Source organism: Halichoerus grypus, chromosome 3 (genome assembly GCF_964656455.1).
Source record: "Halichoerus grypus chromosome 3, mHalGry1.hap1.1, whole genome shotgun sequence".
Classification (NCBI taxonomy): Eukaryota; Metazoa; Chordata; class Mammalia; order Carnivora; family Phocidae; genus Halichoerus; species Halichoerus grypus.
In genome coordinates, this window is record NC_135714.1 from 162,952,319 (window position 1) to 162,972,994 (window position 20,676).

General features: G+C 41.0%; 1 protein-coding gene across 4 annotated transcripts in view; it reads left to right on the plus strand.

Annotated features, from left to right (window-relative positions):
* Window positions 1-16,078, plus strand: part of SLC18A1 (solute carrier family 18 member A1) — a 29,610-nt gene extending 13,532 nt beyond the window's left edge. For all 4 annotated transcript variants that reach the window (XM_036064759.2, XM_036064760.2, XM_078068228.1 and 1 more), the window contains 6 exons: window positions 11,756-11,834; window positions 12,779-12,830; window positions 14,347-14,410; window positions 14,674-14,793; window positions 15,003-15,136; window positions 15,965-16,078. In XM_036064759.2, the coding sequence (XP_035920652.2) occupies window positions 11,756-11,834; window positions 12,779-12,830; window positions 14,347-14,410; window positions 14,674-14,793; window positions 15,003-15,136; window positions 15,965-16,078 (563 nt within the window). The remainder of the gene's footprint in view (window positions 1-11,755; window positions 11,835-12,778; window positions 12,831-14,346; window positions 14,411-14,673; window positions 14,794-15,002; window positions 15,137-15,964) is intronic.
* The last annotated feature ends 4,598 nt before the right edge of the window (window positions 16,079-20,676 follow it).

Below are 20,676 nucleotides of genomic sequence, written 5' to 3' on the forward strand. Positions count from 1 at the left end.
ACAAGTGTCCCCATGTCCTCAGCCTCATCTCTAAATACTTCCATCATCTTGCCCTGAGAGCCGTTTCCTGAGAACAGTTTCCCAGCTGTCTTGAGAAAATCCACATTCCTCTAGACTTTGCTCACCTTTGCTGCTTCTGAATCATTTCTTCTTCTTCTTCTCCTTCTTCTCCTTCCCCTTCCCCTTCCCCTTCCCCTTCCCCTTCCTCTTCCTCTTCCTCTTCTTCTTCTTCTTCTTCTTCTTCTTCTTCTTCTTCTTCTTCTTCTTCTTCTTCTTCTCCTCCTTCTAAGATTTTATTTATTTATTTGAGAGAGAGGGTGAGCATGAGCAGGGGGAGGGGTAGAGGGAGAGGGAGAAGCAGGTTCCCCACAGGGACCCTGACTTGGGGCTCGATCCAAGGACGCTGGGATCATGACCTAAGCCGAAGGCAGACACTTAACCGACTGAACCACCCAGGCACCCCAGAATCATTTCTTCTTAATTCTCCTTCAAAGACCCGAACTCCCTTGAAGATTATGTCATTACATTATACCCTCCCTCCACCTCTCTTCATTGCAATCACCTATTGACCCCTTAGTTACCTCTTCTCATTCATTAAAATTGTCAACACCTGGGTCATATTCTTTTCTCCATTATTCCTGTCACCACTTTTGGTGGCTTCAATATCCAGGTGGATAACCCTACCAACATCTTGGCCTCTTCCTTAATCTACTTTCTTGCAATAATCTTTTGCAATGATCTTTTTCTCCTTTCCAACTTAACCTTTATATAATTTTGACCTTGGCATTAATTCTATCATCTCTGAAATTTAATTCTAAGCAGTCCAATTATCAACTCATATATTCCCTGCTCAGGTATTCTAATATCCCCATATCAACAAATTTTGGTCACTTGGAGGTCACCAATCCATTGGCCTCAATTCTTTTTCTATTTGCATCACTTCTTATGTCCTCACTTTTTTATTTACTCAGCTTGGATTCCATCATGATATTACTCCTTTGAAAGTATTGTTAATTCCTTTGCCTTGCTCTCCCTCTGGGGTTGTCAGCATTGATTCTGGTTAAGCCAATCTGGTTGCCTACTCCATGCCTATGCATGAGCAGCGCTTTGGGGCCGTGGGAAAACACACAGCGAGACTATTGGTCTCACCCTACATTTATGGCTACAAATCTAAAGTAGGTTTTCACATTGCCCAACAATCTTTCTCTAAGTCCCCAGTTATGTTCTCCTTCCCACTTTCTGAAATGACTATTTTATACTTATCCATTCAAACCTCTTCCACACCCTCATCCTTTTACCTTCATCATTCTCAGTTCCTAGTCATTGAGAAATTAGAAGCAATGAGATGGGAACTCATATGTTCCCTTCACTAAGTATACTCATTTTCTTGCATCTGTACCCACATTCACTGCCTTCTTTTTATAGTTAAAGCATCCCAACCCCTTCAGAGGCCAAACTACTACTACTACCACCACCACCATTACTTCTCCTTCTCCTCCTCTCCCTCTTCCTCTTCACCCTCCTCCTCCACCACTTCTTCCTCTTGTTGTTGCTGTTGTTGTTCTCCTCCTCCTCCTCCTCCATCCTCTTTTTCATTCCATCCCTTCTCAACTATTTCATTGGCTACTTCTTATCACCTTTATTATCTCCTCTTCCCTGATAACTTTTAAAGGTAGGAGTCCATGAACGCTCAGACCTTGGATCTCTATTCTTCTCTATCTGATGTTTCAGAGGTGATCCCAGCCCTTCCTATGGCTTTTTTTTTTAAAAATTTTATTTTATTATGTTATGTTAGTCACCATACAGTACATCATTAGTTTTTGATGTAGTGTTCCATGATTCATTGTTTGCTTATAACACCCAGTGCTTCATGCAATACATGCCATCCTTAATACCTATCATTGGGTTACCCCATCCCCCCATCCCCCTCCCCTCTAAAACCCTCAGTTTGTTTCTCAGAGTCCATAGTCTCTCATGGTTCGTATCCCCCTCCGATTTCTCATCCTTCATTTTTCCTTTCCTACTATCTTCTTTTTGTTTTTTTTTTTTTAAAGATTTTATTTATTTGACAGAGAGAGACACAGCGAGAGAGGGAACACAAGCAGGGGGAGTGGGAGAGAGAGAAGCAGGCTTCCCGCAGAGCAGGGAGCCCGATGTGGGGCTCGATCCCAGGACCCTGGGATCATGACCTGAGCCGAAGGCAGACGCTTAACGACTGAGCCACCCAGGCGTCCCTTCTTTTTGTTTTTTTAATATGTAATGTATTATTGGTTTCAGAGATACAGGTCTGTGATTCATCAGTCTTATACAATTCACAGCACTCACCATAGCACATACCCGCCCCAGTGTCCATTATCCAGCCACCCCATCCCTCCAACCCCCCACCACTCCAGCAACCCTCAGTTTGTTTCCTGAGATTAATAATTCCTCATATCAGTGAGATCATATGATACTTGTCTTTCTCTGATTGACTTATTTCGCTTAGTATAATACCCTCTAGCTCTATCCACATCATTGCAAATAGCAAGATTTCATTGGTTGTTTTTTTTTTTTGATGGCTGCATAATATTCCATTGTATATATATACCACTTCTTCTTTATCCATTCATCTGTCCATGAACATCTTGGCTCTTTCCATAGTTTGGCTATTGACATTGCTGCTATAAACATTGGGGTGCACATACCCCTTCAGATCACTACATTTGTATCTTTGGGGTAAATACCCAGTAGTGCAATTGCTGGGTCATAGGGTAGCTTTATTTTCAACTTTTTGAGGAACCTCCATAATGTTTTCCAGAGTGGCTGCACCAGCTTGCACTCCCACCAACAGTGTAGGAGGGTTCCCCCTTCTCTGCACCCTCGCCAACATCTGTCATTTCCTGCCTTGTTATTTTAGCCATTCTAACTGGTGTGAGGTGGTATCTCATTGAGGTTTTCTTGTTTTTTTTTTTAATTTTTTATTGTTACGTTAATCACCATACATTACATCATTAGTTTTTGATGTAGTGTTCCATGATTCCTTCTTTGTGTATAACTCCTAGTGCTCCATGCAGAATGTGCCCTCTTTAATACCCATCACCAGGCTAACCCATCCTTCCACCCCCTCGCCTCTAGAACCCTCAGTTTGTTTTTCAGAGACCATCGTCTCTCATGATTCGTCTTCCCCTCCAATTTCCCCCCCTTCATTCTTCCCCTCCTGCTATCTTCTAATTTTTTTTTAACTTATATTGTATTATTTGTTTCAAAGGTACAGATCTGTGATTCAACAGTCTTGCACAATTCACAACGCTCACCATAGCATATACCCTCCCCAATGTCTATCACCCAGCCACCCCATCCCTCCTACCCCCACCACTCCAGCAACCCTCAGTTTGTTTCCTGAGATTAAGAATTCCTCATACAGGTGAGTTCATATGATACACGTCTTTCTCTGATTGACTTATTTCACTCAGCCCATAACACCCTTCAGTTCCATCCAAGTCGTTGCAAATGGCAAGAACTCATTCCTTTTGATGGCTGCATAATATTCCATTGTATATATATACCACTTCTTCTTTATCCATTCATCTGTTCATGGACATTTTGGCTCTTTCCACAGTTTTGTTATTGTGGACATTGCTGCTATAAATATCGGGGTGCATGTACCCTTTCAGATCCCTACATTTGTATCTTTGGGGTAAATACACAGTAGTGCAATTGCTGGATCATATGGTAGCTCTATTTTCAACTTTTTGAGGAGCCTCCATACTGTTTTCCAGAGTGGCTGCACCAGCTTGCATTCCCACCAATAGTGTAGGAGGGTTCCTCTTTCTCTGCATCCCCACCAACATCTGTCATTTCCTGACTTGTTATTTTAGCCATTCTGACTGGTGTGAGGTGATATCTCATTGAGGTATTGATTTGGATTTCCCTGGTGCCGAGCGATGTTGAGCACTTTTTCATGTGTCTGTTGGCCATTTGGATGTCTTCTTTGGAAAAATGTCTGTTCATGTCTTCTGCCCATTTCTTGATTGGATAATTTGTTCTTTGGGTGTTGAGTTTAATAAGTTCTTTATAGATTTTGGATATTAGCCCTTTATCTGATATGTCATTTGCAAATATCTTCTCCCATTCTGTCGGTTGCCTTTTGGTTTTGTTGACTGTTTCTTTTGCTGTGCAAAAGCTTTTTATCTTGATGAAGTCCCAATAGTTCATTTTTGCCCTTGCTTCCCTTGCCTTTGGCGATGTGTCTAGGAAGAAGTTGCTGTGGCTGAGGTCGAAGAGGTTGCTGCCTGTGTTCTCCTTTAGGATTTTGATGGACTCCTGTCTCACATTGAGGTCTTTCAACCATTTGGAGTCTATTTTTGTGTGTGGTGTAAGGAAATGGTCCAGTTTCATTCTTCTGCATGTGGCTGTCCAATTTTCCCAACACCATTGGTTGAAGAGACTGTCTTTTTTCCATTGGACATTCTTTCCTGCTTTGTTGAAGATGAGTTGACCATAGAGTTGAGGGTCCATTTCTGGGCTCTCTGTTCTGTTCCATTGATCTATGTGTCTGTTTTTGTGCTAGTACCATACTGTCTTGATGATGATAGCTTTCTAATAGAGCTGGAAGTCCAGAATTGTGGATGCCGCCAGCTTTGCTTTTCTTTTTCAACATTCCTCTGGCTATTCGAGGTCTTTTCTGGTTCCATACAAATTTTAGGATTATTTGTTCCATTTCTTTGAAGAAAGGTATTTTGATAGGGAATACATTAAATGTAGATTGCTCTAGGTAGGCATTGACATTTTCACAATATTTGTTCTTCCAATCCATGAGCATAGAATGTTTTTCCATTTCTTTGTGTCTTCCTCAATTTCTTTCATGAGTATTCTATAGTTTTCTGAGTACAGATCCTTTGCCTCTTTGGTTAGATTTATTCCTAGGTATCTTATGGTTTTGGGTGCAATTGTAAATGGGATCGACTCCTTAATTTCTCTTTCTTTTGTCTTGTTGTTGGTATATAGAAATGCAACTCATTTCTGTGCATCGATTTTATATCCTGCCACTTTACTGAATTCCTGTATGAGTTCTAGCAGTTTTGGGGTGGAGTCTTTTGGGTTTTCCACATGAAGTATCCTATGATCTGCAAAGAGTAAGAGTTTGACTTCTTTGCTGATTCAGATGCCTTTTATTTCTTTTTGTTGTCTGATGCTGTGGCTAGGACTTCTAGTACTATGTTGCATAGCAGTGGTGATAGTGGACATCCCTGCCATGTTCCTGACCTTAGGGGAAAAGCTCTTAGTTTTGCCCCATTGAGAATGATATTCGCTGTGGGTTTTTCATAGATGGCCTTTATGATACTGAGGTATGTACTCTCTATGCCTATACTCTGAAGAGTTTTGATCAAGAAAGGATGCTGTAGTTTGTCAAATGCTTTTTCTGCATCTATTGAGAGGATCATATGGTTCTTGTTCTTTCTTTTATTAATGTATTGTATCACATTGATTGTTGAGGATGTTGAACCAGCCTTGCAGCCCAGGGATAATTCCCACTTGGTCATGGTGAATAATCCTTTTAATGTACTGTTGGATCCTACTGGCTAGTATTTTGGTGAGAATTTTTGCATCCATGTTCATCAGGGATATTGGTCTGTAATTCTTTCTCATGGTTTGGGGATCAAGGTAGTGCTGGCCTCATAAAATGAGTTTGGAAGTTTTCCTTCCATTTCTATTTTTGGAACAGTTTCAGAAGAATAGGTATTAATTCTTCTTTAAATGTTTGGTAGAATTCCCCTGGGAAGCCATCTGGCCCTGGGCTCTTCTTTGTTGGGAGACTTTTGATTACTGCTTCAATTTCCTTACTGGTTATGGGTCTGTTCAGGTTTTCTATTTCTTCCTGGTTCAGTTTTGGTAGTTGATACATCTCTAGGAATGCATCCATTTCTTCCAGATTATCTAATTTGCTGGCATATAGTTGCTCATAATATGTTCTTATAATTGTTTGTATTTCTTTGGTGTTGGTTGTGATCTCTCCTCTTTCATTCATGATTTTGTTGATTTGGGTCGTTTCTCTTTTCTTTTTGGTAAGTCTGGCCAGGGGGTTATTAATCTTATTAATTCTTAATTCTTTCAAAGAAGCAGCTCCTAATTTCGTTGATCTGTTCTACTGTTCTTTTGGTTTCTATTTCATTGATTTCTCTGATCTTTATTATTTCTTTTCTCCTGCTGGGTTTAGGCTTTATTTGCTGTTCTTTCTCTGTCTCCTTTAGATGTACCGTTAGGTTGTGTATTTGAGACCTTTCTTGTTTCTTGAGAAAGGCTTGTATTGCTATATACTTTCCTCTTAGGACTGCCTTTGCTGCATCCCAAAGATTTTGAACAGTTGTGTTTTCATTTTCATTTGTTTCCATGATTTTTTTAAATTCTTCTTTAATTTCCTGGTTGACCCATTCATTCTTTAGTAGGATGCTCTTTAGCCTCCATGTATTTGAGTTCTTTCTGACTTTCCTCTTGTGATTGAGTTCTAGTTTCAAAGCATTGTGGTCTGAAAATATGCAGGGAATGATCCCAATCTTTTGGTACTGGCTGAGACCTGATTTGTGACCTAGGATGTGATCTGTTCTGGAGAATGTTCCATGGGCACTAGAGAAGAATGTGTATTCTGTGGCTTTGGGATGGAATGTTCTGAATATGTCTGTGAAGTCCATTTGGTCCAGTGTGTCATTTAAAGTCTTTATTTCCTTGTTGATCTTTTGCTTAGACGATCTGTCCATTTCAGTGAGGGGGATGTTAAAGTCCCCCACAATTATTGTATTGTTTTCAATGTGTTTCTTTGCTTTTGTTATTAATTGGCTTATATAATTGGCTGCTCCCATGTTAGGGGCATAGATATTTACAATTGTTAGATCTTTTTGTTGCATAGACCCTTTAAGTATGATATAGTGTCCTTCCTCATCTCTTACTACAGTCTTTGGTTTAAAATCTAATTTGTCTGCTATAAGGATTGCCACCCCAGCTTTCTTTTGGTGTCCATTAGCATGGTAAATGGTTTTCCACCCCCTCACTTTCAATCTGGGGATGTCTTTGCTTCTAAAATGAGTCTCTTGCAGGCAGCATATCGATGGGTCTTGTTTTTTTATCCAATCTGATAGCCTGTGTCTTTTGATTGGGGCATTTAGCCCATTTACATTCAGGGTAACTATTGAAAGATAGGAATTTAGTGCCATTGTATTGCCTGTATGGTGACTGTTACTGTATATTGTCTCTATTCCTTTCTGGCCTATGTTACTTTTAGGCTCTCTCTTTGCTCAGAGGACCCCTTTCAATATTTCTTGTAGGGCTGGTTTGGTGTCTGCAAATTCTTTTGTTTGTCCTGGAAGTTTTTATCTCTCCTTCTATTTTCAATGACAGCCTAGCTGGATATAGTATTCTTGGCTGCATATTTTTCTCATTTCGTGCTCTGAATATATTATGCCAGTCCTTTCTGGCCTGCCAGGTCTCTGTGGATAGGTCTGTTGCCAATCTAATGTTTCTACCATTGTAGGTTACAGATCTCTTCTCCCGAGCTGCTTTCAGGATTTTCTCTTTGTCTCTGAGACTTGTAAGTTTTACTATTAGATGTTGTGGTGTTGACCTACTTTTATTGATTTTGAGGGGGGTTCTCTGTGCCTCCTGGATTTTGATTCCTGTTTCCTTCCCCAAATTAGGGAAGTCTCTGCTATAATTTGCTCCAATATACCTTCTGCCCCTCTCTCTCTTTGTTCTTCTTCTGGGATCCCAATTATTCTAATATTGTTTTGTCTTATGGTATCACTTATCTCTCAAATTCTGCCCTCGTGATCCAGTAGTTGTTTATCTCTCTTTTTCTCAGCTTCTTGATTTTCCATCATTTGGTCTTCTATATCACTAATTCTTTCTTCTGCCTCATTTATCCTAGCAGTTAGAGCCTCCAATTTTGATTGCACCTCATTAATAGCCTTTTTTATTTTGTCTTGTTTAGATTTTAGTTCTTTTATTTCTCCAGAAAGGGATTCTCCAGTATCTTCCATGCTTTTTTCAAGCCCAGCTAGTATTTTTATAATTGTCATTCAGAACTCTAATTCCAACATCTTACTAATGTCCATATTGATTAGGTCCTTGACAGTCGGTACTGCCTCTTGTTCTTTTTTTTGAGGTGAGATGGAAAATCTTGTCATTTTGTCCAGAGGGGAATAGATGAATAAGAGAACAAAATGCTAATGGGGTACAAACGAACCCAGAAAAATATACACTAAACAAATCAGAAGAGACCCGAAACTGGGGGGGAAAGAAAGGGAAAGAAAGAAAAAAAAAAAGAATATGATCAAATATGATCAGGCTGGTGAATAGATTAGTGCCGCACACTAGATTTTGGCCATATATTGGTCTGTTAGAAGAAAGTGCCTCCCAAAATTTTAAAGAAAGAAAAACTTATATATGTATAAAAATAAGGGTAAATACGATGAAGGGATGGAATATGACTGTAAAGGTGAAAATTATAAAAGATTTTATAAAAGGAATTGATAAGATAAGAAGTTGGTTGAAAAAAGAAAGAACAATTAAAAAAAACTAAACGGAGAGAATGTGATCAGGCAGGAGACTAGAACAAAGCCATACACTAGAGATTTAGGGTATATTTTGGTCTGTTATAAGAAACTGTATCCCAAAATTTTAAAGAGATAACATATATATACAAAAAAAAGGTTAACTACAATGAAGGGATAGAATATGACTCTAAAAATGAAAAATAACGGGCACCTGGGTGGCTCAGTTGTTGAGCATCTGCCCTCGGCTCAGGTCATGATCCCAGGGTCTTGGAATCAAGCCCTGCATCAGGCTCCCTGCTCGGTGGGAAGCCTGCTTCTCCCTCTCCCACTCCCCCTGCTTGTGTTCCCTCTCTCGCTGTGTCTCTCACTGTCAAATAAATAAATAAAATCTTAAAAAAAAATAGAAATGAAAAATAAAAAGATTTTTAAAAAAAGCATTGATAAGATGTTGGTTGCAAAAGGGAAAAAGAAAAATAAAAAAAATAGAAAAAGAAAAAAATAAAGAAAATTTAAAAAATTAACTTTGAAAGACTAAAGAATCAGGAGGAAAAAAGCCATGAATTCTATGTGCTGTATTCCCCTAGCACTGGGGTTTTGTCGTTCTCATTGATCGGTAAACTTCGTCTTGGCTGGCTGTTTTTGCTGATCTTCTGGGGGAGGGGCTTGTTGCCTTGATTCTCAAATGTCTTTGCCTGAGGCAGAATTGCCCCACCCTTGCCAGGGGCTGGGCTAAGTAATCTGCTTGGGTTTGCTTTCATAGCTTTTATTTCCTGCAAGCTTTCCATACGGCTTTGGAGGACGAGAATGAAAATGGTGGCCTCCCAATCTCTGGCCCTGGAGGAGCCAAGAGCTCAAGGCCCCACTCCTCAGTGCACCCCAGAGAAAAGCCGTCAATCACTCTTGTCTTCCCGGTCTCCGGCCGCACTCCGTGCTCACCTGGCCTGTGACTGAGCATTTCTATCTCTGGCACAGGACCTTGTTTGGAGTCTCCAAACCCAGCAGATTCCTGCAGTGCACTCCTGTGCCACTCCTCCTGGGGGAGGAAGGGGAGTCTCCCTGGATCTGCTGCTTGTTGGGTCCCTGCTGGAAGAGCAGTGTCCTGACTGTGCCACGGATCACGGTTTATGGCAACCCCGAGCTGACAGCCCACTCCTCGGCTCCATCTGTGCAGCCGGTTTCCCTGCTCTGATACCTGGGAGCTCTGCCACACTCAGGCATCCCCGGTCTTTCTGTGACCCTGAGGGTCCTGAGACCACACTGTCCCAGGGAGGGTTCCACCCCCTGCTAGCCACTGGAGCGAGTCCCTCAGCGGAGCAGACTTCTAAAAGTTCTGATTTTGCGCTCCGCTGCTCTATCACTTGCCGGTAGCCGGTTACCTTCCCCCTCGGTCATTCTTCCCAAATACCGCCTCGGATTCCCTTCTCCACACGTCCTACCTTCCAGAAAGTGGTTGCTTTTCTGTTCAGAGAGTTGCTGCTATTCTTTTCTTCAATCTTCTGTTGAGTTTGTAGGTGTTCAGAATGGTTTGATACCTATCTAGCTGAATTCCTGGGACCAGATGAAATTTAGGTCTCCTACTCCTCCACCATCTTGCACCCCCCCTTCCTATGGCTTTAAGAACCATGGATAAACCAATCAGTCAAACATTTATATCTGTGCTTAGGATCTGTTCTTGGAAGTCTAGACCTGTACACCCACTGCCTGACATCTCCAGTTGGATTTCTAATATGCATTTCAAACCTTTCATGTTTCCCTAAGTTCTTCCTCCATCTCCAGTTACCCAACTGAGTAAGACAACATGAGTGATCCTTGATTTCTCTTTCTCTCACTCCCACTATGCCCATACTCAATCCAACAGAAAAATCCACTGACTCTACCACCATAATAATACCTCTTGTTTTAGTCACTTCTTTCCATCATGACATCTAAGCTGAGGCATTATCTCTTTCTTCCTGGGTTCTTCAAATAGTCAGTCTTGTCCTGTGAACCCATTCTTCTAAACACAACCAGAGGGCTTGAAAAAATGTAAATTAAAATATGTCATTCCCCTCCAAAGTTTCCCATTGCACTTGGAATAAATTCCAAATTCTAGGCCTACATTTTCTATTACTCTTCACTTTGCTCATTGTGCTTCAGCCACACAGACCTCTTTTCTATTCCTATAACAGACAAATAGTTTCTTCTTTAATGTCTTTGTATTTGCATTAGATATTTTTCTTTGTTTATTTGTTTGTTTCTGCTTGGAATGCTCTGTTTTGGTTATTCAGATCTCAGTTTAAATGACATCTCTTCAAAAAAGCCTTACCAGACACCAAATTGAAGTTAGCTCTATTCCTGATCACACTTCCATGCCACAACATTAAATGTTTTTCACACAACTTAATATTTTTCTAAATTATCTTTTTCCTTCATTTGTTTACTTGTTTATTGTCTGGCTCTCTCCCTTGGAATGTAAACTCCCTAAAAGCTAAGATTTTGTCTAGCTTATTTACCCCTCTAATCTTAGAACACCTGACACATAGTAAAAGCTCATTAAAAGTACTGAATGAATGAATCAGACTCAGGGAGGGTAAGGTGCCCAAAGTCACAGAGCTAAAAAGTAGCCAAGCCACAGTTTCAACCCAGAACTGTGTGGATTCAAAGCTTTGAATGCTCTAGAGACTTGACTCTACTGTCAGAGAAAGCAATGTGACCAGTGCTTCAGTTTACAAAATACTTTAAAATATGCTATCCAATTTGCTCCTCAGTGTAAATTGGTATGATAGAATCATAGCTTTGTTTTTGCCAGATGTGGATGTTAAAGCTCAGAAAGGTTTAGTAACTTATCCAAGATCACTACCAGAGCAATGGAAAGAAAGGTGAATAGCAAGGCAGGAATTTCATTTCCCAGGAAATACGTATTTCTTTCTGTAAGGCTGATGATGTTCTTATGCTGATAATCAGAAGGATTTTACACAGGAGAATGGCTCATTAGGGCGATCCTTTAGGAAATCTAAGTGGGGAGCTGGGAGTACATTGTATTAAAGTTAAACAAAGCCCAGATCCTGAGGAAAATGGAAGTGTAGAGCCTCATGTTAACTGTTCTGGGTTTGCACAAGGATCTCCAACACACAAAACAATGTGGTTTGGAATCCTTGAAGGTAACAGAGAGACTTCACTGTCTTATAGTAAATAAAGTATTTTATAGTAAACTGGGCATGTCCTAATCTTAGAACTGTGTCTTTCTACAGGTCTAGCTTTCTTGCCTGCCAGTGTGTCCTACCTTATTGGCATCAACCTCTTTGGTGTGTTGGCCAACAAGATGGGTCGGTATGTAGTCTTGGAATCTGTGGAGAGTAATAGGAATGTAAGATGGGAGAGCCTTTTTGAGGTTGTCCCTGCACCTAGTATAAGGAACAGCTTCTCTGAGGTTGAAAGTTTAGGACAAGTACACATGGATAAAAGTTGCCTACAGGGAGGATAGGAGTGGGTAGGTGGTGAGGGGGCTATGGATAAAGGAAGACCCTGAGTTGGTTGTGAATATATGAGGCATAACCTTTACTTTCCAGATGTTTGTTGTCTAGTTGAAGAGCTAAAATAACCCCACAGAACAACTATGAAAAAGCTCAGTACTTTGGGGGCAGTGGTTGTGAAGCTATGTTCCCTGGAGCCCTAGAGAGTTTTAAAGAGGTACGTCAGAAGCCACCAAGTGGAAAGGGTTTGAGAGCTAAAAAGTATGAGTCTGGATCTTGTTCTACTACAGTGAGAACAGCTTCAATTTTCAATTATATCTTTGAAGCTCAGCATACAGATTTTTAGGATAAGCTTAAAAACCCCTACTATAGGAAATCAGAAAAGGAAAGAAGTTTGGTATTTTTTGTGGGTTTTGAGATGGACCTTGAAGACCAGATAAACTATGAATAGGTGAGAGATAGTCTGAATTGGGAAACAGCATGAATTAAGTTTGAAGTTTACTTCCAAGGGGCAAGTACCTTCTGAGTAAGCTGATTCCTCTGCTAGGAGAAGAAAGAATATGTCCCATTGCACCTCCTCTGCTTCTACTATGGAAAGAGATATGGAGCCAGGCAAGGAGGAGGGCAGGGAAAAGGCTCACCTGGTTATAAACAGATCATGTAGAGATGTCTTCATCTTCTCACATCCTAAGGGGTTCCTGGAATTCGGGGTGTAGGACTGGCTAGTGTTGTGGAGATAGGGTGGCAAGTAGAAGGGATTTCTCCCTTTAGCACAGTTTGCTGATGGCTCTTTCCTTCCAGGTGGCTGTGCTCCCTGATTGGGATGATTGTAGTAGGCACCAGCTTGCTTTGTGTAAGTATAATAAGGTCTAGGAGAGAGGGAGAGAGAGAGAGAGAGAGAGAGAGAGAGAGAGACCCAGACATTTAAAGATCATTTTCCTTTAAAATGAACAGGAGCTTAACTTGGCAATGACTGTTGGAAAGACTCTTTCTGCATGGGTAAGAATTTAGCTCTGGGAGAGATGCCACCAAGCATCCCATTAAAGGAGGTGGGGAAGGAGAGAAGAAGGGCAATGGAGCAGCTGTAGCCAGAGGTCTGAGGCACTATGTATGGCCACATGAAACAATTCATGTTGTCATCTATTTATGGGGCCATCAAAGTGGTTCATTTAATGACTTAATTCACCTTATGAGGTCCTGTTAGGGTGGGATAAGTAAATTAAGTCATAAAATGCTTGTGTAAGTCTCTGGTGCCAGAATGTTTGGTAGAAAAAGAAAAAAAGAAGAGCTTTCCTATTTTCAAGAGCTCCCTTCAAGCTCTCTAAGCCTTTATTTTCTCCTCCCCATAATGGGGATCATAAGCACACTTGCGTCCTAGGCTTAAAGGAGATGAGACTAGAGCTGTAAAGCACTGAGTACCGTGTTCAAGAAAGGCTGGAAGTCTTGATCAGGAGCATGAGTTCCACATTCATTCCCAGCTTTGCCACTTGCTGATTGTGGGATTTTGAGTTAGATATGTCACCTCTTTTTGTTTAGTATCCTCATCAGTGTAGAGAGGGTTCTGATAGCCTCTCATAGGACTGTCCATATAAACTACAGCACACAGTGGGCCCACAGTAAACCTTAACCCAAACTACTGATAAACTATAATTATCTTTTGAGGAATAATCCCTAAAATTTTATTAGCCACAAACATCTAGATGGTATGTTAAACCTCTGAGGGGTAAATGTGTTGGGGTAGCAGGTTTAGGTAACAGGTGCTCAGGGAGGGACCTAAGGAAGCAGTGAAAGAGGAAAGGAAGTCTTTCATTGGAGGATTGGGAAGGCAAAAGAATGAGTTTCACAAGCTTGCTGAAGCAGCACCCCAAACCGTGCCACCTGCCCCTCTAGATTATAGGTAATTGGTTGTTGGTGTCTTTTCTTTGTCTTCTTGCCCCAGTAGCTACCAAATTAGGATTTAATTAAAACCTTTGAATGTTGCTAATAGAAAAGAGAGGAAACTCCATTCAGTGAAGAGTGAGGACAGAAGTGTGTCTGGGAGGGGGGTTAAAGGAAGTGGAGGAAGAATTCATGCAATAGAAGAGGTCCATTATTATGTATAATGGAGTCAAATCTGAGATTTAGACTTAATCTTGCCACTTACTAGCTTTTTAACTTTGGATAGGGCATTTAACCCAAATGGCACCAATCTAGCTTTCATATTTTAAAATAAAGGTAAAGATTCTTCTTCATAAGGATAAGTGATAATCCAGATAGATAATATATGTGGTACATAGCACATAGTTAATAAATGCTTATCATGTCAAAACCCTTTGTTTTGTGGTAACTAATTGGACTCCTGATAAACTCTTCCTTCTTCCCTGCTGCAGGTTCCTCTGGCTCACAATATTTTTGGTCTCATTGGCCCCAATGCAGGGCTTGGCTTTTCCATAGGTAAGAGTACTTCTAAAGGAGACAAAAAGCCCCTGAATTTTGGCTTTGGGTCAGATCAGAGGAGGTATATGGAAAGGCAGAAGGAGCAGGAGGGTGGCTGGCAAAGGTGTGGGCTCCTAACTCTTACCAGGAATAGGTGTTAGTGCTGAGTGGGAGGATAGCAGGCAAAGGGAATAGACTAAAGGAAGGAGAAGGAAGGGTGCCACAAAAAAGAGAAGGGTCTGTGGGTAGAGCTGACAGTGTCCTGTTTCCTTTGGCCACAGGCATGGTTGATTCCTCTATGATGCCCATCATGGGACACTTGGTGGACCTGCGTCACACATCAGTGTATGGGAGTGTCTATGCCATAGCTGATGTGGCTTTTTGTATGGGCTTTGCTATAGGTATGTTGGCAGGGGAGAGGGGACCACCCAGGACTTGGTGCTTATCTACTGTTTACTAGCTGAAAGTAAACCCAAGAGGCTGATTCTCCTAGGGTTCTGGAGATATTTGATTTTGGGACATCTTCTGGGCCACACATTGCCCCTTGCATAATGTTTTCTTTGTGATCAAGTGTCAATAAACACTTGTGAATTTGGTTTATTCCTCACAGGCCCATCCACTGGGGGTGCCATTGTGCATGCCATTGGCTTCCCCTGGCTTATGGTCATCATTGGGGTCATCAACATCATCTATGCTCCTCTCTGCTACTACCTGAGAAGCCCCCCAGCCAAGGAGGAAAATCTTGTAAGGGGCTCTGACTGTTGCTAAAAGAATAATAATCTTCTGTTTATTTGTTTGTTTTTCATCTCTCATTGCTTTTCATCGTATGCTATTTCCTCCCTCTTTGGAAGTCTTTTTTGCTTTGCCATATTTTCTGATCCCATTTTCACCTTTATTTTTCCTTTGTGCTCTTCCTTATTTTCCCTTCTTTACTAAGCACTTCTCCTCTTATACTGGGTGGTTAAGAAGGGCCCTAAGTAAAGAACAAAAATGAGAAGCTTATAAAGAGTTGGGGGCAGGGGCCATCAAAGGCATCCTATACTTCAGTTACCAGCAAAATGTGAGTTAACACATTATCTCCTCAAGGTGGGCAAAATTCCACTGGGCTCATTCATGTCTGCCATTATCCTTAGCAGGTCATCCTTTAAAGTACAAAACCCCAGGGAAGAGAACCATAACTTGTGATTTTAGTTAATAAGATACTTTATTGCAGCATGAGGACCCTAAGGGTCTGGGTGGCTTAATGGTGGATGTAGGGGCTGATCACAGGGACGAAAAAAGACAGGGAGGTCTGATAGGGGATAGTACCAGTTTCAGCTGGCTCCCTGCTGTAGCTTACACTACTACTGTTATGATTCAATTAAAAACATACCAGATATTTGTCTTGACCAGGGTTGGTACACCTAGGTGCCTTGGGAGGTCTGTGCCTGCAAATGAAGCAGAAAAAGAATCTTATGCTTGTTTCTTGAATCTTTCCTGAGCAACACTAGACTTGGATGAGCTAGTGAGGGAAGGGAACAAGGAGATTGGTAAAAGATATGCAGTAATTTCTCTTCCTGTGTCTTGCTTCAGGCAATTTTGAGCCAGGACTGCGCCATGGAGACTCGGATGTGTGCAACTCAGAAGCCCACAAGGGAATTCCCTCTGGGGGAGGACAGCGATGAGGAGCCTGGCAGTGAAGAGTAGTAGGAGAAGGTGGTCTCTGAACCTTGTCACATGTGGATTCATCAGCTTTGGACTGATCACCAGATCACCATGGGCTGCTCAATAGGCTTCACTTCCCTTTCCCCTGGGTATCTCCTTTCCTCCCCTCCCACGAGTGCCATTTCTTGGTTCTCTCCTTACCTGTGTAACCGTAGTTCTTCCTCTAAGCTTTGTTGCCTCAGGTGCCCATCTTGTATGAGAGGACGTAGTGATGCTTTCTCCTAGGCTGTTGTGAGGCTGATTAAACTTGAGCTGGTGGGTGCTGCAAGGAGTGACTTATTCCACGGGAATAGCAGTGAGCACAGTGTGCCCCTGAAACCAGTGGGGTGACTGACAAACCTCATTTCATTTGCTATCTGATTTTCTTTGGCACATTCCCAACAGACCATAAAACTTTTGTCCTCTGTTCCTCCATGTGGTCCTTCCTGAGTTTTCTCAGCTGAGTTGAGAAAGTGTCCTCAATGTTATACTGCTGCCAGATTGCCAATTTGAGAAATTGTTTGCCTGGTTTTTAGAAGCTGAGCAGTTTTTCTGTGGCTAAACCTATAGCTGCTGAAGTGATTTTGCCCTCAGCGAATAGAAGGCTGGGTTTACACCTTTCCTAGGAAAGGACAGAAAAAAAAATTATTAACTCCAAGATTTTATTGGAGGAAGTGAAAAGCAACCACCCTGAAATCCCTTCCCACAGTGGATTTCCTAATACAAGGATTATAATGAGGAATTTTTCTCACTTGTTAATGAATAAGTTATTACCTAATTCAGACATGGTAGACTAAATGCTCTTATAGCAAAAGAGAATGTGTGGGCAAATACATAGATACTATAAATATTTTGACATTTTTTACCTTTTTAAACATTTATTAAATGTGGGGTTTCAAAGAGATGGGAGACATGGCACCCACTTTTAAGTAGCTTTCCATCTATTTGAGCAAACAGGATATACACAGTATAGAATTGATCGATACTGCAAGTTAGTATACACTCTGTGTTCAAGTACAAAGAGGTAGGGATGCTCATAGTCTGGGTGGGGAATAATGTTGGAGATGGAGGCAGAGGTAGGAATGGAAAGACCCACAAGTGCAGGCTGTGGGGAGACCTGGATATCAGATTGAGATGTTCAAACTTTACTCTGGAATGATATCTGGCTCTGATCATCGCACTCCTTTGCAGGAGTTTGGTGGGCTCAGTGCAAGCCTCAAATCACCAGAACACTTTCAAGCTGAACCTCAATGAATCCTTATCACTTGGACAATGGATATCTGATTTATGGATATGTTTTTAGAGGGTTAGCATTAACTAGACTTACCTGATTTTCAAAACCATATGTGCTTATGTTGTCATTTAGTCAAGACATTATTTGTCTCAGAATTTGAAGAATCCCGAGGTAAAATTAGAAAGTCCTTTGTCAAAATATGTAAGCTGTAACTAAATGTAGACTGAGTGAATGGCCACTGGACCCCTGTACAAAGAGGGAGTGAGGTAAGTTAGGATGCGGAGGAGTCAGGGGCACTGACAATGGTACACTCCTTAATCCTACATGGGGAGGAGGATTTATAATAAAGACTGGGCTTGTTACAAAAACTGTTAACACATTTATGAAATAGGAAGAATTTTTAAAAGGGGAACTCATCCCTGACCTGCCAGTTAACATTGTTTAAGCAATATAAAACATATATTTTGGGGAAAACAATGGGTATAAATTATAATTATAATTTATTGTAGAAAAGTCAACACCACATACTACAAAGTAAGTCAAGGAACATTTTTTTTTAATTTTAGATCACAAATAGATCATAAACACAGTCTATGTATGGAAGAGTATAAAAAGGAGAATCCCATAAAAGTAGACAATGGGATTGGTCTTTTTTTTTTTTAAAGATTTTATTTTTTATTTATTTGACAGAGAGATAGAGAAAGAGCACAAGCAGGCAGAGATGCAGGCAGAGGGAGAGGGAGAAGCAGACTCTCCACTGAGCAGAGAGCCCGACACAGGGCTCGATCCCAGGACCCTAGGATCATGACCTGAGCTGAAGGCAGCCGCTTAACTGACTGAGCCACCCAGGCACCCCGGGATTGGTCTTTATCAGTGGCTTAATAAATGATATGAAGAAAATAATACATTATAAACTTCCCACATTCACAGGTGACACTAAGTTCTTCTAAACATGAAAATATCAGTCCAGCAAAAATGAGTCACAATAAGTTTTTTTTTTTTAAGTAACATAAAATGTCAGATGACCTCCCCTGTGGAAAGGATAAAGAAATGCATTTTCCCCTTTGGAAAGAGAGGAGTTGAAGAGACCATAAACATGTTTATAGGATGATAGTCTCTGAATTATCAATTATGATGCAGCAGAGAAGATAGTGGGACTAATGAGACATTGTGTTCAATAGGCCAGAGAAATATTGGGCATTCTCAGAGGGAGTATTGGAAACAGACCAGAAGACATTTTGTTTCCAAAGTACAAAACCTGGGTGGAAGCCACAGCACCACAAATTAAGGCAGTGACTGTGGAGTTGGAGAAAATGTAGAGGGGGCACAGGAGGTGATGAATCAGTGGCAGGGAGAGTGATGTAGAGAGAGACAGGAAAATTCTTATAGGGAGAGACCCAAATATGAGGGGATATGATTAAAGTAGCTAAAATCTTTAAGAAAGTCCCAGTCTTGGTGACCAGAGTCTTAGAACACTTCCACAAAGGGCCACTCCAAAAGTGCTAAGAGCTAAGATGAGAGTTAATATTAGGAAATACTATCTCCCACTGTATTGTATTACTTATGGAATTCATTATTCCCAGATATAGCCCAAATCGACTTAACTCTATTCCTGGAGGCAGCTCAAAAATGCTTGTGTAAGTCTGTCCTCTGAGGCTGACATGAAGAAAGGGCAATGCAGTCCTTCCGCCTAGCATTCCTAGATGTCCCTGGATGGGATGTGGCAAAGTACCTCTGTTGTCTCTAACAGCTGTTTGTTCTCCCCCAGAGGCTGAGCTTCATGGGCAGCACACCAGAGCCACTCTTACATAGCTCACCCCTACAGTCTTGTCTGTGGGAGAAAAACTATTTCTGGAACAAGGGAGGACTGGAATGAAGTAGCTTTGGAATACAGCACTCTCCACAGTCTTAAGGGTTTTAAGAGAGGAATGATCATAAATCATAAGGTGATAGAAAGGGGATCAAGTCAGGTACTACAGACCTAGTCCTAATATTTTCACCTAGCTCTCCCATGTTCTAGCTGTGTGGCCTGGCATAGATCACTTCATATCTCTGGGCTTTTGTATCACCATTTTCAGGTCTGTTTCCTTCCCACCACTGGCTCATTTGGGGGCATCCTTAGTGAGGGCTAGGGGCAGGGCCTTGGGAGGAGCCTGAGTCAAAGCTGAGAGGTCAGTCCAATGCTCCACATCACCTCAGAAATACAAATGTTACTTGAAGTTTTAATTTCTGCTTTCAGGAAATTACTGGAAATAAAATGTGCTGCTTCTTCTTCCTCTTTCTCCTTCCCCTTTTTGACTTTGTTCTTCCTCTGGAGAGTGAAGAGCACAGTGTTAGCAGAGGTAGGAGGAGTGATCAAGGACTATTTGCATTTATCCTCCAAAGTGAGTCATCATGCAGTCTCCTGAAATCACAAGGGAGAAGAGTGAAGTTGAATAGAATCTTGATGGTTTTGGTTACTCAGACTCTTGGCCCAGTTCAGTAACTGGCAACTGTTCCCGGGAAGAGTGTGCTGTGGGTCAGCAGACAGAGCAGATGACACAACAGGTGGCTTTGCAAATCTTCACACGAAAAAAAGGAAAGTAAGGTATAGTGCATGAAAATGTGCAGGTGGTATGGTGCTCAACCTAGATCTACCATGAAGTCATGACATGGAATGTCAGGGACCTGGGGAGAGGAAAGCAGTCTTACAAAGCAAAGCAGTGGTAGAACCCCATACATAAAAGTGATGTTGCAATAGAAACTTCCTTATTTGTAAGGTGAGAATAATAGTAATGCCTTTATAACAGAGTTATAATGAAGATTAAATAAGATAATAAATGAATAAGAATGCACTTTATAAACCATAAAGTCCTATTTAAGTGCTACTTTCTATTATCAGTTATTCCAACTCTTATCTCACAGAAGAGGAAACTGAGGTCCAATAAGGGAAAATGAGCTGCCTAAGATCACACAACTAGAATGAGGCATATTCAAATCCCTTACAGATATATGATTGTCAAATATTTTCTCCCATTCTGTGGGTTGTCTTTTCATTCTCTTGATAGTGTCCTTTGGAGCACAAATGGTTGTAATTTTGGTGAATTCCATGTATCAATTTTATCCTTGTTGCTTGTGTTTTGGCACCAAAGCTAGCAAATCATTGCCTATTTTATGGTCATGATGACTTATATCTGTAGGGCACATGATGTGATGAGCACTGGGTGTTATACACAACTGATAAATTATTGAACACTACATCTGAAACTAATGATGTACTATATGTTGGCTAATCGAATTTAAAAAACAGCCAAAAAAATCCAAAAAACAAAACAAAAGACTTATATCTGCATTTTCTTCTAACAGTTTTTAGGTTTAGCTCTTACAT